This window comes from Harpia harpyja, chromosome 22, assembly GCF_026419915.1.
Source record: "Harpia harpyja isolate bHarHar1 chromosome 22, bHarHar1 primary haplotype, whole genome shotgun sequence".
Classification (NCBI taxonomy): Eukaryota; Metazoa; Chordata; class Aves; order Accipitriformes; family Accipitridae; genus Harpia; species Harpia harpyja.
The window spans coordinates 4,433,976-4,449,580 of record NC_068961.1 but is presented as its reverse complement, the minus strand read 5'-3'; the positions used below and the strand labels follow the sequence as shown (position 1 = coordinate 4,449,580).

The following is a 15,605-nucleotide window of genomic DNA, read 5'->3' as shown; positions in this document are numbered from 1 at the left end:
GTTTTAAATTTTGAAAATGAGTAACTCATAATGTGTTTTTTTCTTCCTTCATTGGGGTGGGAATTGCCAAAACCTGACTCTTTAATTTATCTTGTGTGTGTTTCGCCACATGTTATGAATAGTTGTGTAAAAATTCAATGCATGTGAGAGATGCCTGTGGCAGCAAAACAATCTTCCAGTGAATTTCCCTTAGTGTTGCTGTGTTCTTCAGTAGTGTGACGTGTTGTTTTTCTTCCTTGGATCTCAGACCATGATCTCTTCTTTCAGCCAGAGCTGTTAGCCGTATGGATTGTAAATTCTCAGATATTTTCCTAAATGTTATGTGCCTGATGAAAATCACTTTATTTCCTAGACCTGCTTATAAAGCAGTATTTGGGGGTTTCATTGCATGCCAGATTTTTGGAGTTGACTGTGTGGTTAATGTTATTGACTGTGTGGTTAATGTTTCTGTTTACCTTCTGTAGAGAACCAGATTTTAAGATGCCTGCCCAAAACTCTATTTGCAAGTAGGATTACCTGTACAGTATTGAACGGAGCTCAAGATTACAGATGCTTTTGACTCCCAAATTTCCATGAAGCTTTCTAGTTTTCTCTGAAGGTTCCCCCCCTTCCTTTTCTTTCCTATTCTAATTGTCTGTGTATCATTGCTCTTTCTCTGTAGCATTTTTGAATGTTTTTTTTTTTTAAATTACTTTAAGCACTTAATTATTGTATTAATTATTATATGAAGCCAATATTGAAAGCTCATTAACTTATTGTAAAGGTGGCACTACGCAACCTCAATAATTCAACCATTTCATATGCTTTTTCTTCAGATTGAAGATGGGAGCAAAGCTGCAGCTGTGGACAAGTTACTGGCTGGGGATGAAATTGTTGGCATCAATGATGTGGGCCTTTCCGGCTTCCGACAAGAAGCAATCTGTCTGGTGAAAGGTTCACACAAGACACTGAAGCTTGTAGTAAAAAGGTAAGCTTGTGTCGTTCAGCTGGAAAACCAAATGTATTACAGGCTATAAGCTACTGGGCAACTAAATTTGCCAAGACTTGGCAAGATGATCTTTTCATTCAGAGTTATTAATGCGCACATTATGCGGTGTTACCTCCTCCTAGAACACAGACTCTTTATGGAAGAAGACGTGGGGAGAGGTAGCCTATTGATCAGAGCAAAAACTGAGGCAATATGTTCTGTGAATACTGTTGTGATGAGTCGGGACTCTGTTCCTTTCTGCCCTCCTGAAGTGCAGGGCCTGAAGCAGGCTGTCCAGCCAGCCCTGCTTCCCCACCTTTGGTGAGCGGACACGGGCAATGCTTTTTAGTGCATTTGCTGTGCAGGCCAGTTTGGCTGTGAGGAATGGGTTGCATGGGAAGCTTTTGGAAAAGCTTTTTCCCACTTTTTGAGAATATTTGAGGTGTCAAGCATTGCTGATGTGGTTTGGGTAAAGAGTACTTTCAGTTAGTTATTAGTGGAGGGGAAAAACTGAAATGGTTTATCAAAACAGAACACATTTTCTGCATGGAAACTTTGTGTTTCGTCATTTTGACTTACAACTTTTAAGTACGTGCTTTTTTTTGCTAACTTGAATTAAAAGTAAATTTCATAAAATAATTTTGACAAAAGTGAATGGCTGTTAAAGTAGGTTAAATCTTGTAACTTCTGAAGAAAATTCAAACCAGGAAATTTGAACAACAAAATCTTTCTCATTAATTTCCTACTCTGATAAATCAGTATTTTCTAATGAATTACTTTTATCAAATTATACCAACCAGTCTTTCATGTGAGAATTTTGGGTTTCTCTGTTAGAATAAAAAAAGAATTTTGTTGCAACACAGAAAATGGTGAGAATTGGGGTTTGACAGGTATGATGATCCAGTCTATAAATAAAACCATAGTTTGAGGCTGTCTTGAATGAGGGCTGTCTTTTGTGAAATAGCACTGATAGGTAAGAGGTACGAAAGCATGCTTTTCACCTTTGGTTTAAGAAGGTTTTTTTGACAGAAGGAATTATGGGAACCTGAATCTCTTCCACAGGTGATAGTTTTTATCCTCACCAATAGCTACTTCCGGAAACTCTTTCAAAATTTTTGTAGCGCTAAAACTAATAAATGCAAAATAAAATGCGTTCACAACTATTATAAATCATGTTGATATTCAGCTGTTTCAACTTGCACTGGCTATTCCAGTAAAAGCACTTTTGTTAGCAGTGGTTACATCAGCTGTTTCTGTCACAGAAAGGGAGAGCTTCAGGGTTGAGAAGTTTTATAGACATTGAAGAATCTGCCAAGACAGCAAGTCTTAATTACTACAAAAAGCTTTAGACCAAGTGGAAAGATTCCCTCTTTCCTGGTGCTTTTCAGTTTTATGACAGTAACTTGCTCACAATCTGTGAATTCTGATCTATCTTTGGAAATGGCAGAATGTTTGATGCTGAAATAACCCTCCTAAGAGACACAGCTATGCCATTCTTGTCATTCACAAGTACTTCACTTCACACATGTGATTTTGGAGAACTTTCATACAGCTAATCAGGCACTGATTTGCTGCTGGGGATTTGCGGCTGTTCTCTGCAGGCAACAGAGCCCCATTGCTATGCATGCCTGTGTGCAGTTCGGTGCAAAGCTGATGGATTTTCATCAGTCCTTTCTCATCCCTCCTTTTTTGACTTCCCTAGCACATGTGCAAATGGGCAAAAGCAACCTAGCTGTTGTAGCCAAGAGGCTGAAATAGTGGCTGTTTTCCCTAACAACATTTTTGTCTTAAGTTCATGAAGACTTCCATAGCTCCCAAAAGAGGCAAGAGCCTTTTGGGTCATTGACAAACCTGCATAATATTAGATAAAATTTCATAAAACTTACTGAATGAAATTAGCTAGGGCTTTTGTCTGTGGTTTTTCAACTTTGCTCTTTCTCTTGGAAAGTTGCCTTAGGACATCAGTCCTTTGACGGTCAGAAACCTTTTAACGTCCAGTCTCATTTTATTCTTGGCCAGCTTGTTCTCATGCACTGCTGTCTGTGTGCTGAAACAGCTTTTCTTTTCCTGTTGGAAGTTCAAATGATGCAGGTTTTATAAAAGCCTTGTTGCATGCTTTCTTTCAGAAGTTATGGTTTGAACAACAGTATTGTTTTGTTTTGTTTGCCCTAAATCTTAGGCTGAATTTTTATGAGTGCTTTAAACAGTCCTGTCTTTAAGCAAACCAGTCGTTTAGTCTTTGTGAGAGCACTCCTGCAGGTCTGGATTGAATTGGATCAGGGAACTGATCTGACTGCAAAATTACTTGGGGAAGTAGGTTTTCAGCTGGATAGGACCACCACTTTTCAGAGGCAGTCTGCACTTTAATTAATTACAGCAATCTTGAAATGGCTGCCTTAGCATTTTTAGACTATTTCAGTCTTCTTTAGATCCACCCTTACTGTTCTCTGGGGAGACGGGGGAGAGTCCCACAATTCCCTTTCACTGAGTTACATATAAGATGAAGAACTGATCTGCAAGTTGTCTTAGCATCTTTTTGCCTGCTTGCCCTGTGTCCTTTGTCTAGCACTGTGATACTTCTCTCTAGTGTTGGATTTAACATTTTATTCCCTGGGGGTGTCAGTGCAATAATCTGAAGCACGAAATAGACCGATGGTTTGAAGTTCCACAGCCCAGTCCTGAAGGTTAAAAGAATCTTTGTTTTAATCATGTTTGTCCTTGCTTTCAGTGAGAGTTAGCTTGGGAAGCCAACATCTAGATTTTATGTTGAAAACTTTTTTCCCTAGGGTTGTTTGTGGTATCTATTTCTAGACTGATCCAGAAGTGAAGAGCAAACTTTTAAAAAACTATCAGGATGTGGAAAAATTACTTTTTCACAAAATTCTTCTGGAAAGTAGAGAACTTCCTTCCTATTAATGTCAGTAGAATTAATCCAGAAAAAACAGGTTTTATTTGTCACTGCTGAGAAGCATATCCATGTGAAATTCCTCCATACAGGTCACTCCTTCATGCAGTAATGCCACATCCTGATCTTATATTGATCTAACTATTTCTGTACCTGGGAAGGAGTAAGGGCATGCTATTTTCAGTTTAGAAGTCTAATATACTTACAGCCAAGACTAAGTGAAAAAGTTTTGCCATGGTGAGTAATGTGTTTCATTCACAGCAATTAATTTGTTGACTGTGGCAAAAGTTTCTCAAGGGGCTGGTGGTGTTCAGCAGTGGTAGCTGGCTTCCACAAAATTATATTTACCCGCTATTTTTAAAGAATCTGATGCTCCACTTGCATAGGGACAATAACATTGGTCTCTAAACAGAAGTGCCTGCAGTACCAAATACTCAGCATAAATGAGCTGGCTATCAGCATACATGCTTTGCTGTATTTTTTGGAAACACAGCATAGTTGTGGTCTAAACCAAATCAGGACTGTGCAACTGGCTCAACAACAAACATGATGTTTAAGTAGCTTACATATATTGATGGTTGAACAAGTGCGGTATACTTTTCGTCTTGGATTAAAAGAGGACTCAGGAGGCTTCATGTTGCTTTCTCAAGTGCATTTGTCAAAACAACACATCTTAATTACTTTCTAGTTCTTCAGTGTAGTACTGAGTTGTTTCTTGAGTAGATTCCTTTCTTAGGAAAATGGAAAGGAAACTGTGCTTAGGACATTTCTTACAGGAATTGTATGTGAATTTCTCTTGGTTTGGAAAAAAGACGTGTACATGTCTATACATACATGTGTAAAATTGCTCTGAGTGTTCACATGAGTGTTGATACAGAGGTGGTTACCATATTCTGTAATTTAACTGTTCTGCATACGCTTCTAACTTAAATTCTCTTCTAGTTATTAAGTATAATCTGCATTCCTTTGCACATGCTAGACATAAGTGTACACCACAAATCCATTAAACTTTTGATTAGTTTTTCACTATGAATTCATGAGACACATTAACTGTTAAAAATTGACACATAGGTGATGCTTCCATTTGTGGTTTATTAATGTTGAAGGGAGGATGGGATTATATGGGCTTTGAGAGCCACCCTAAGAAGTTATGTGGGGTTGTCCTGTTGGCTGCTTGAATCGTCTGTTAGTGGCAGTGGAAGTGGGTGGGCAAGGGAGGGAGTAGCCATGGACGACTTCTCCTCAGTGCCTGCTGGTGATGGGAAGCTGGACCAACTCTGCAGGTACTGCCAATGCCTGAGAACCAGCCTTAAAGTTCTGGAGTAGTTCTGGCCATGTTGTGTACACATGTGAGCAGGCGTGTTTTCTTTCCTTTCTATAGCATTTCATTTTGGTGCTTTTACGTGGCCAAACTGCAAGCTGGATTTGCAATGCTGAGGAGTCCCTTGTTACAGGAGTGGGAAAAAGCGAGAGCAAACACACTTGCCATCAGCAGTGTAGTCTGAATGCTGAAATTTACTGTGCAAAATCCTCATAAGGGAAGTGAATGTCATGATACGTGAACTGTAAACACCTAGACATGGAAAGTTAGGGTAATCTTTATTTGCATGGCACTTCATGAAGACAGCCAGCCATTCAGCTGAAGCACAGCAGAAGGAGAGTTTTTAATGAATGTCCCGAGGGCTCCAAGATTGTACGGTACTGTCTCAGAGAACTGAGCAGAAATCCAGGAATAAAAATCTGACAGTTATTTACAGCATTCAGGTGGAAGATCACTGAAATTTCATCATGTTCTGAGCGGAAACATGCTCAACACCACCAGTGACCTTTCTGTAGTGGGTTTTGTGTAACTTACCAAGGGGATCTAGTCTTACCCATTTATGACTTGTGTAGCAGCTAGCTGTACACCTCGTAGCTCCTTGTGGCTGCAGGAGTACTCTGTGAAACTTAGCAATATCAATTTGTGAGATGACTTGGGAAGATGAGGGATTTGCGTTTTCTGTACAATTACAAGATACAGATGGAGAACTGTGAATTCTGCCTCTTACCTGCATTTGGCCACTTGATAGTTCTAGTTTTGTAGATATCAAAATTGCCCACATAGGAAATAAGTAGAAAAATGCATGTAGTTTGATAGATTTTTAAGCAAGTATTATACGTATTTAGTCCACAGTTACGGTTAAGTATTGCTCAATAAACTAAATGCATTTGTGGAGAACCACTGTTGAGTAAGAGTAAAATCCATTTTGCCGTTAAATTTTATTTCATTGCTTCTGGAACTAGGGTCTGTTACAGCAGAACAAATAGCAGTGATTTCTCTCTTGTTGCCCAGTAGCCATAATTCTTCGTTTTTGAAGATTGACCTTGGCCGTAACTGACCAAGAACAGATTTATTTTCTTTTTTTTTTTTTTTTTTTTTATGCCTGTATTTTCAGCCAGACTTTGGAAATAGGTAGGAAACTGCAGTATGACTTTACATGGCTGTATCTGCATGCACACAACATTGCTTTAAGAAGTAGGCAGGTGTGATAGCCCCTCGCTACCCATGTTTCTTGGAATTGATGTGGGTGTGGAACAGTATGTGCCTGTGCAGAACTTCATTACACACGCTTTGGGAGTGGGCATTTGTAACAGACACACACAGCTTTAAAGTTCAAGGCTTGAACGTTTCTGTGTGGCTGCAGCTGGTGGAAGGGCTGGGCTGTTAAATTCCCATTTTGCAAGTTCACTTGAGAAATGGGTCAGTGCGTCGCTGTAGGCCCACTCTTCTGCTCTAAAGAGGATGGCCGGTTTTAAATACGTGCCAGATAGGATGTCCTGCCAGCCCTTGCTGCTGTCCGGGTCTTGTGATGGAGAGAGGAGCAAGCCACGTGTGTCAGGATATGTGACAGGGTATCACCAGGCTGGGGCCTCTCTTTTTCTCCTTCGATGCTGCCAGTGAGTTACCATGGCTCATGGGGGGGTGGCAGGAACCAGATAAGCACAAACATGACGTGTCGTGCAAATTGCACAGCAACTATAAGCCTGGTTCAGGAGCCCTTGGGGTGGTTGTCCTGTGTTTTAAGGAGCGCCTAGCAATCCCATGAGGATCTTTCCGTGAAGGAGAGTTTAATGGAGCAGCTGCCAAATAAGTCACTCTGTACACGCTCAGTGGGGGTCCACAGAAGAGGCCAGCCGGCGTGGAGCTCCCCTCCCACTCAGGCATGCCACCCACCTCCTCCACCGGCAAACCCAGGGCTGGCTGAGCCTCCACTGTGCTGCTCCTCCTCCTTCAGCTGTGTGATCCCGCGCTTCTGATGGAAGGAATAGACACGACAAAAAGAGGAGGGCACGCTTTCATCTTGTATTTTCAGCACGTTATACCTTGGAAGAGTCCTGATGAGGAGCATTTCCTCTGGTTGCCTAACTGTCCGCACAGTCATTTAACCAACATGTTAACAGTGTCAATCCTTCACCGTGACCCTAGCAACACAGCCCAGGTGTTCGGATGTTTCCCATGCCAGCTGGCTTTTTGGTGGGGTGTACATCTAAAAAGCAATTTTATTTCCTAATTTTCTGCCTACCTCACCCACGTTAGTTAATGTGATTTGATTCATGCTGTTAGTGACACAGTAATGTACACTTGAGGTGAACATAAGCTTCCATTCCTTCAATTGGTGGTGTGTTGTCCTTGGTTTCAAAGAGCAAATTGTTGTCTTGTGGGTTTGGATGTTTGTCTTCTACAACTGTCAGGACTCTCTCAATACGTATGTTGTGACTGACGTGTTTTCATCTTGTGTCAACTTGCATAATTTATTTCTTTACAAATCTAAAAAATCTAGCCTGTAAAGCTTGAAAAACAGAAAGCCAAAAATACAACAGATGTCACCACGTTTTACCAAGTCAACTCCATTAGGGTGGTGTTTGGAGTACTAGGAAGGGCATAGACATTTCCTTGTAGGTAAAAGGAATCCTCTATGATTTGAATATGCTTATTCAGAAGGTTACTTGTGGCAATGCTATTCAGTTTTGTGAAGTAATTACCAAAATTAGGCAACGTTGCTTTTTTGTGGAATGGAATATGCATCAGATGGTAACAACCTGTGAGTCATGACTGGGTTTAGGTTTTTTTTTTTTTCTTCAGTCCTGCAAGCACTTGTCAAAATGGTTAATTTTGAGCATGAGTAGTCTCATCCAATTTAGTGAGAGCACTCACATGACTGAAGATGAAAAAGTATACAAGTGCTTACAGGATTTAACCATAGCTTTTTACCAGGCAGTACATTGGATTTATTCTTAAAACTGGTGAATTTCAATGTAGGTGGTGGAAACTGTGATATGTAGCCCCTTGGGTGAGAGGGGGAAAACAGGCAAGCCTTCTAAAATTTGGGGGTCTGAAGACTTACTCATTTCACATAGTACTTTCACATGCACACAGAGAGGATTTTTTTGTGTGTGTTTGATAATACTGTAGATCTCTGCAGACTCCTGACCGAAACAGAATTGTAACCCCATCCATTAAAGACCAAATAAATAACGTTTTTATGTCATGAATCTTCTTTGCATTTGAAAGGAATACTTCTCCATATGTTGTATGCGTTTTGAAATACTGAATTGTTTGGGGTTGCTTTTAAGCACTTAAGAGCGTTGTTTTTTTTTAAACACTACTCAGGAACTTTGACATGCACATGTACAACTTCAGGAGGGTAGTAATAATACTCCTGTTTCAGTGTGTTGCAGTTCTCCTTGTGGTACTTTTATTTTAGGTTACATATTTAACCTCCTGAAGATTAAATGACTGACAAGATTGAGAACTTGGACGCTTCTTAAATGTTTCAGTGTCAAGTAGCCTACCGTGTTGAGCATAGAGATTTTATGCTCTACTTGGTCAAGTAACTGCATGTAACACCTTCCAACTTGAAAAGATTATAAAAAGGTTTTAAAATAATTTCTGAATCCAAACCTTAACTCCAGAAATATGAGCACTTAAAAGAAGGGCAGGAATGCAAGAGTGTTGCAGCTTTAGTTACTGAATAACTGAACAAATTTGCATCTTATCTCTTAAACAATAAACCCATTATTTTATGGTCATTGCTGCTGAATCTGCATAGTACTGGATCACCTGGCAAAACAAAGTCTGGCACAGAGACACAGCTACCACACTGCTGAGTTATACGGCCCTTACGCTTTTAGTCCAGCTTCATGCTGCGTGCAGAGGAAGGACAGAGTGACAAAAGCCGGGGTTTGGGGAAGTTTCTGCTGGGTTGCAACTGAAATCAGAGTCAGTTCTTTAGTCTGGCTCGTGGAGCAGCCTTGTTGGCGGGTGGGCAGCCAAAGCAGGGGTGGCATCTGATGGGGAAGAAAGCGCTATGGGGGATGGTAAAGTCTTCAAAATCTGGTCTGGCATAGGACATGTCAGAGCAAAATAGCTTTCCCAAATAAAACTCGAAGCATCTTGGCTCATGGCGTTGTTCTTTGTGGAGGCTCAGTAATTTGCATCATGTGGCTATAGTGTTTTAACCAGGAATGAGACAAACTAAGGCTGGGCTGTCTCCTGAAATGCCCTGGGACTGGAGGAGCTCTCTTTCCCCACTCCCATTTTTTGGGTCACCTTGGACGTGGTTAGGTAAATTGCAGCTGAAATTGGTGTGGGAAAGCACCACACCTGTGTAGAAACACCAGTATTTGGAATGTGGTTTCTGAGGAAACTCAATTCGTTTGGGACAGCTATCCGAATGGTAAGCGCATTGCGGTAAGCGGCTGGGAGGCAAAACACACCCGTTGTTTCTGGCCACAAGCAATCCGAGGGTTTCCACGGCCGCGTGCTCCAAGGATGCAGCAAGTTCCTTCTTGCTGAAGGCAGCACGTTGGGCCAGTGTAGGCGGCCGTGCGCTGCTGAGCTCGCTAACTCCGTCCTGGGCAAAGGTGGTGGCGGGGAGCGCGTCCAAAGGCTGCTCTGCTTCCCGTTCCTCGCTCCTGATCCTTCGCCTCAGCCATGGCGAGACAGCCTAAAATCCCCTGTGTATTTAGACTCCTGCTGCTGCTGTTAGTGTTTGCCCTGTGAGAGGCTGCGTTTTTCTTCAGCGTTACTGGTGAATTCAGCCTTTTTTGTATTTATGTTAAAGGTTAATTTCTTTAGCACCTTACTTACATAGCATGATAATTTCCAAAATATTTGAAAGTAAACCCTGCTGGAACCACCGTTTATAGCTGGTTTTTCAATATGTGAAGTATTTTAGATGCTTCCAGATGATAAATAATCATTTTTAAAATGTTTTATTATCCTTTAGAGGAATTCTAATAAATCATGGCAAAAGCTGAGGTAAGAGAATGACATCAGTAGTTTAATGCTATCTAGCCATCAAAAGGTAGCAGAACATGCACAAAATAAGGATGAGGAAAAAGTATTTATGTAGCTTATATAATATACCATAAATCCCAACATCAACACTTTTATCTCAGACATCCAGATGTGCCTGTCTAGTTCGCCAAGGCAGAGTGAGGAAAAAGAGTTCCAGAATATGAAAGCTTTATCATAGTACTCTATTGTGAATTTAGCAGGCAGGAAGATTGATGATGTTATACCTCATACGACTTAATACCTCATTGTCGACAGTGCATATCTTATTTATAAACGAAATTGCTGTTCCATCCTGCTCAAGCCTGTACAATTGGGCTGAGGTACAAGGAAAACCAGAGCAAACTGTGATGGTGAAATCCTGATTTGCTGAAGTTAATGACTGAACTCTTTAAGGGCACTAAGACCTGATAATTTATTTGTGTTTATTTGTTTTCACACACTGAAGCAGAGCATTTTGCAGGCCTCTTTAGTTTCTTTTTATGTAAAATACAACTTTGGAATTGCCCCGACCCATGTGCAGGACCTTGCACTTGGCCTTGTTGAACTTCATGAGATTTGCACAGGCCCAAAGCTTAAGCCTTTCAAGGTCCCTCTGGACACTATACCTTCTCTCCAGCGTGTCGACCACACCACACAGCTTTGTGTTTTCAGCGAACTTGCTGAGGGTGCACTCAATCCCACTGTCCGTGTTGCTGACAAAGAAGTTAAACAGCTCCAGTCCCAATACCAAACCCTGAGGAATGCCACTCGTCACTAGTCTCTACTTGGACATCGAGCCATTGACCACAGCTCTTTGAGTGCGACCATCTAGCTAATTCCTTATTCACCAGGCGGTCCATCTGTCAAATCCATGTCTCTCCTATTTAGAGACAAGGATGTCGTGTGGGACTGTGTCAAATGCTCTGCACAAGTCCAGGTAGATGACGTCCGTTGCTCTTCCCTTACCCACCAATGCTGTAACCCCATTGTAGAAGGCCACCAAATTTGGCAGGCACGATCCTCTGCCTTAGCAGAGTTTTCAGGAGGATCTGCTCCATGATCTTGCTGGGCACAAAAGTGGGACTGACTAGCCTGTAGTTCACTGGGTCTTCCTTTTTATCTTTTTTTAAAATGGGGGTTATGTTTCCCCTTTTTGAGTCAGTGGGAACTTCCCCAGACTGCCACGATATGATAGATAGTGGCTTAGTCCCTTTGTCCACAAGTTCCCTCAGGACCTGCAGATGCACCTCATCAGGTCCCATGGGCTTGTGCACCTTCAGGTTCCCTAGATGGTCTTGAACCTGATCTTCTCCTACAGCGGGTGGTTCTTCATTCTCCCAGTCCCAGCCTTTGCCTTCTGCATCTTGGGCAGTGTGGCTGGAGCACTTGCTGGTAAAGACTGAGGCAGAAAAAAAAATCATTGAGTACCTCAGCCTTCTCCATGTCCTGGGTAACCAGGTCTCCCATTTCCATCCAGAGAGGGCCCACATTTTCCCTAATCTTCCTTTTATCACCAGTGTACCTATAGAAGCTTTTCTTGTTGCCCTTGATGTCCCTGGCCAGATTTAATTCTATCAGGGCTTTGGCTTTCCTAACCTGATCCGTGGCTACTTGGACAATTTCTCTGTATTCCTCCCAGGCTACCTGTCCTTGCTGCCACCTGCTGTAGGCTTCCTTTTTGCATTTGAGTTTGTCCAGGAGCAGCTTGTCCATCCATGCAGGCCTTCTGGCACTGGTTATATATGATTTTTTTTTTTTTTTTTCCAATTCTATGTCAGTTCTTTTTTAGAGATACTTTTTGGGAGTTACTTCCTTTTACGATAAGATACTAGAAGCTGAAAATGCAATAACAGGAACTCCTTCTGTTTTGCATGGAAAAAAAAATGCTGCAGTTCCATTTGCTGCTTCCAGAAAAATACGCTGACTTTGTTGTTGTTGTTGTTAGAATTTGTCAGCACTTTTCTTGGAAGGGCAAGAAGGGAGTACAAGGTATTAAGGTACTCGGTGTATAGAGATCAAAAACAAGCAGCAGAGCCACAAACACAGTTTTGCTGTTTTAGCTCATTGCATTGAGTTTTAGTGAGTTATAGACATTTTAAAAAAATGTGGTGGTATCAGAAAACAACCTGGTAATTTCAGGTGTCTCAGTCGGAGTGAGTCATATTAAAGGTGCCCAAAATTCAAAAACTGCTGAGTAATCTCCCTTTGAAAACAAAAAGAAAAAGCAATGAACATGTCTCAAAGTCCACGTTCAAAAATGGAGACACCCAGAATCTCTCCTGACTTCTGAAGATCACAGCTATAGCAATTAAATGTCTGAGGACTTCTTTTAAATGTGCAAATAAGACTGCCTGACCACAACAGATGCCTTTTTTTTTCTTTTTTTTTTTTTTTTTTAAATTCTGAATAGTTTCAGGTCTCTTGTTTTCTCTGTGGTTGAATCCTTTGCTGGTAGCGCTCTCTTGTGGCTAGTATTTTCATTAAATGACTTAAAAGGGATTTCAAAAATATGTATATAATTTAGAGATTTCTGCCTTAGAACAGACACAGTCTCTTTTGGATAAGCATTCCTAAATTAAATGTGGTAATATATATTTTGATGATGCAGGAAGGTCAGTCTAGACAAAACCATCCCAAATGTGCTTGCCAGAAGATCTCGAAGGGGGCATGCATATTGAGCGTTAAGGTTCTTAACCATTTTTCATCTTTGCATTTTTGGCGAAAAGCCATATGCCTGAGGAAGGACAGGTGAGAGGCTCGGAGGAGAGTGAAGTCCATGTTGGCAGCCAGAGTGAGCTGGAGGAGAGACTGGGACGGGCACCTTCAGCAACAGATCTCGATCGCAGATGCTGATTTTCCTGTGGCGCTGCTCTCAGTGATGAGCAGGTTACTCCCCACAACTTTGGTTATTAAAATGAACAAAAAAAGGATCTGGGAAACCTTTCCCAGTGAAACTGATATGTGTGTTCCCAGTGAAAGCTCTTCACCCTGAATTACTGTTTTCTGATTCCAGGGACGGGAGAGGAGAAGGTGTTGGGGGGATAACTCTTGAACTGTTCTCTTTTTGAATTACAAAGCTGTTAGCTGGTGTTTTGTTTTTCAGTAAGATGGTAAAGCCTTCTGGAAGCTCAGATGGTGGTATGCAGGCGTTTCCTTTGAACTAGGAACATACAGCTTCCTCTCTTAAGAAAAGAGCAGTTATTAATGAAAACTTGTTTGGTACTACTTAGACTTGATACCATCGTGATGACAAATCCAGTGTCCTAGCTCTATAAGCACATCTGTGTTAATACCAAGTGTGTTAAGTTGTCTGTAGGCTCCTTTTCCTTCTACACTGTAATCCAACAGCAACTAGAGTAATGATCCCAGGTTATTTACTTAGTTGTAATTCCTTGGAGACAGGCAGGTTTACACTTGAGATAAGGCCTTGAGTGAGAGGGATCTTCGCGCTCAAAATACTTAACTGAAAAGTCTCTGTTCTTCGATAGGCTGAAATCTTTGTGCATGGCATTGGTCTGGTCACCAACCTTCTCTGATCTTTGGATCCTATGTGTAAAGTAAGCACAGTAAAAATCCCAGTCCTTTCAGGGATATTTACAGCTGTTTTCCAGCAAATGTAGTGCCATTCCCAACAGTCCTTGTCGTGAAGGTAAGATGATCTTGCTTTGTCTGCTTGCTGTTTTGGCTGCAGTCTAGCAGGACAGCTCATCAGTCTGTGACAGCAAATTAAGACGTAGAAAAAAGCTTTTTAAAGCCAAATTAAAAATCCTATTAGCCAACTATATTTTGAGGTTCAAGTTTTCCTTTTCTTTAAAATTAGGGAGATACTTGCTTTTTAACTGTTTTTCTTCTTTTTTTACCACTGTACCAATGTAATTCTAATACTTTTTCAGGTAGTGGATTCAATGGTACTTACTCCATGCAATTTATTCTTCTGTTATACAGAGTGAAGACGGGCTTGCTGCTGGAAATTCAGGAAAAAAAGTTCTTTTTTCCACTTGATTTTACTTCTCTGTTTTGGCAAATAAGTCACCAAGTATAGAATAGTATTTGTCAGCTGGTCTTTGCATCCTCATTCACACAACAATAACTCCATGTTTTATAGACTCTTTCAGAAACAATGTCAGAAAAGTGACCCATCAAACGAAAGTCTGTATTTCTCTGGACTGAGTGTGCACGTGCACACACATGCATGTGTGTTAATGTTGATAAGCAAGGGATCACGCTAGCTTACCTTTATTCAGACTGCTTCCAAAAACCCCTCATTATGTTAGATTTAACATCTGTGAGAAATCACTACTCTCACCTTTATATAAAGTACAGTAATTTTTTGATAGAATGTTGCAGTCTGGCTGGGAAAGTTTTAGCCATATACCATCTAACTTCCAGCAAGTTCACATAGCGGAGCTATTGGACTTCTTTATTATTGCGTAATTCTGCCATGTGCTGTCTTAACTAGATTTCTTATTAAAATCCAAATATGCCTGCATAAAATAAGACCACTTCTTGCCCTTTTGCCAACCTCCTCCTCCCTGCTGAAGTTTGAGGGTTTCTGTAAATCCACAGTACTTCCAGCATTTCCTTTGCAACTATAAGCACATCCTTCTTTGACCTGTTGAAAGCCATTCATTTTTCGTATGCAGGATGTGGGTCAGTCAGTTGGTAAGGATGCTGCAGTGCAGTCAGCTTCTCATGGCAATCAGTCTGCCGTGTTTTTAGCACAGAAGAAATAAAAATGTATAGTCGTTTTGTTTAGTGTGATGGGTCAGTAAACCTAAGGAAAACCTGATCTCGGCACATAGGCCAGTATGTAAGAAGAAAGTTTCTCCTTCTCATTCTCCTAGGCTGATCCTTAAGGATACAGCAGAACTAATCTTTTTCATTTTCCCCCAAATAAACTCTGTACAGCCTGTTACTGTATCCTTTACATCCTCAGGTATGATGATGGTCAGCAACCGTAGAAAGCTTACATGTGCAAATCTGGCCAGCGGCAGGGGATTAATGGTGTGACTATGGAATAAAGCTTATTTTTTCAAAAGATTATTAAAATAAATTGTCCTTTGAAAGAATTCCCTGGAATTTGTAACATCAGTCTCCCTGGGGGCTGGAAGGACATATCTGCCAGTTTTCTCCATCGGCGATGATTTCCAATGCCTTTCTGAGTCCTGGGGTTATTATTTCTAGGGATATCACAGGCTGCCTCTTTTTTAGAGGAAGTACTGCTCCCCGAGATGACTGGCTGGTTGGTTTTAATGTATGGGAAAAACATCTGTAACTCAAATGCTATTGACAGCCCATCAGATCTTAAGAGGCCCAGGCTGTTCTGGAGATTTTCTTTTAGCTTTGCTCCTTGAGCAGATTTGTCATCTCACAGGTGACATTAACTTCTTTACAATGCAGCGCCCTAGACTGGT

At 41.1% G+C, this 15,605-nt stretch overlaps 1 protein-coding gene across 7 annotated transcripts in view; it reads left to right on the top strand.

Moving 5' to 3' along the window:
* SHROOM2 (shroom family member 2) overlaps nt 1-15,605 on the top strand; it is a 130,660-nt gene that overhangs the window by 53,357 nt on the left and 61,698 nt on the right. For all 7 annotated transcript variants that reach the window (XM_052773622.1, XM_052773614.1, XM_052773613.1 and 4 more), the window contains exon 2: nt 816-967. Coding sequence is in view for 6 of the 7 variants with exons in the window: in XM_052773614.1 (XP_052629574.1) it covers nt 816-967 (152 nt within the window). In the remaining variant the exon portion in view is untranslated. The remainder of the gene's footprint in view (nt 1-815; nt 968-15,605) is intronic.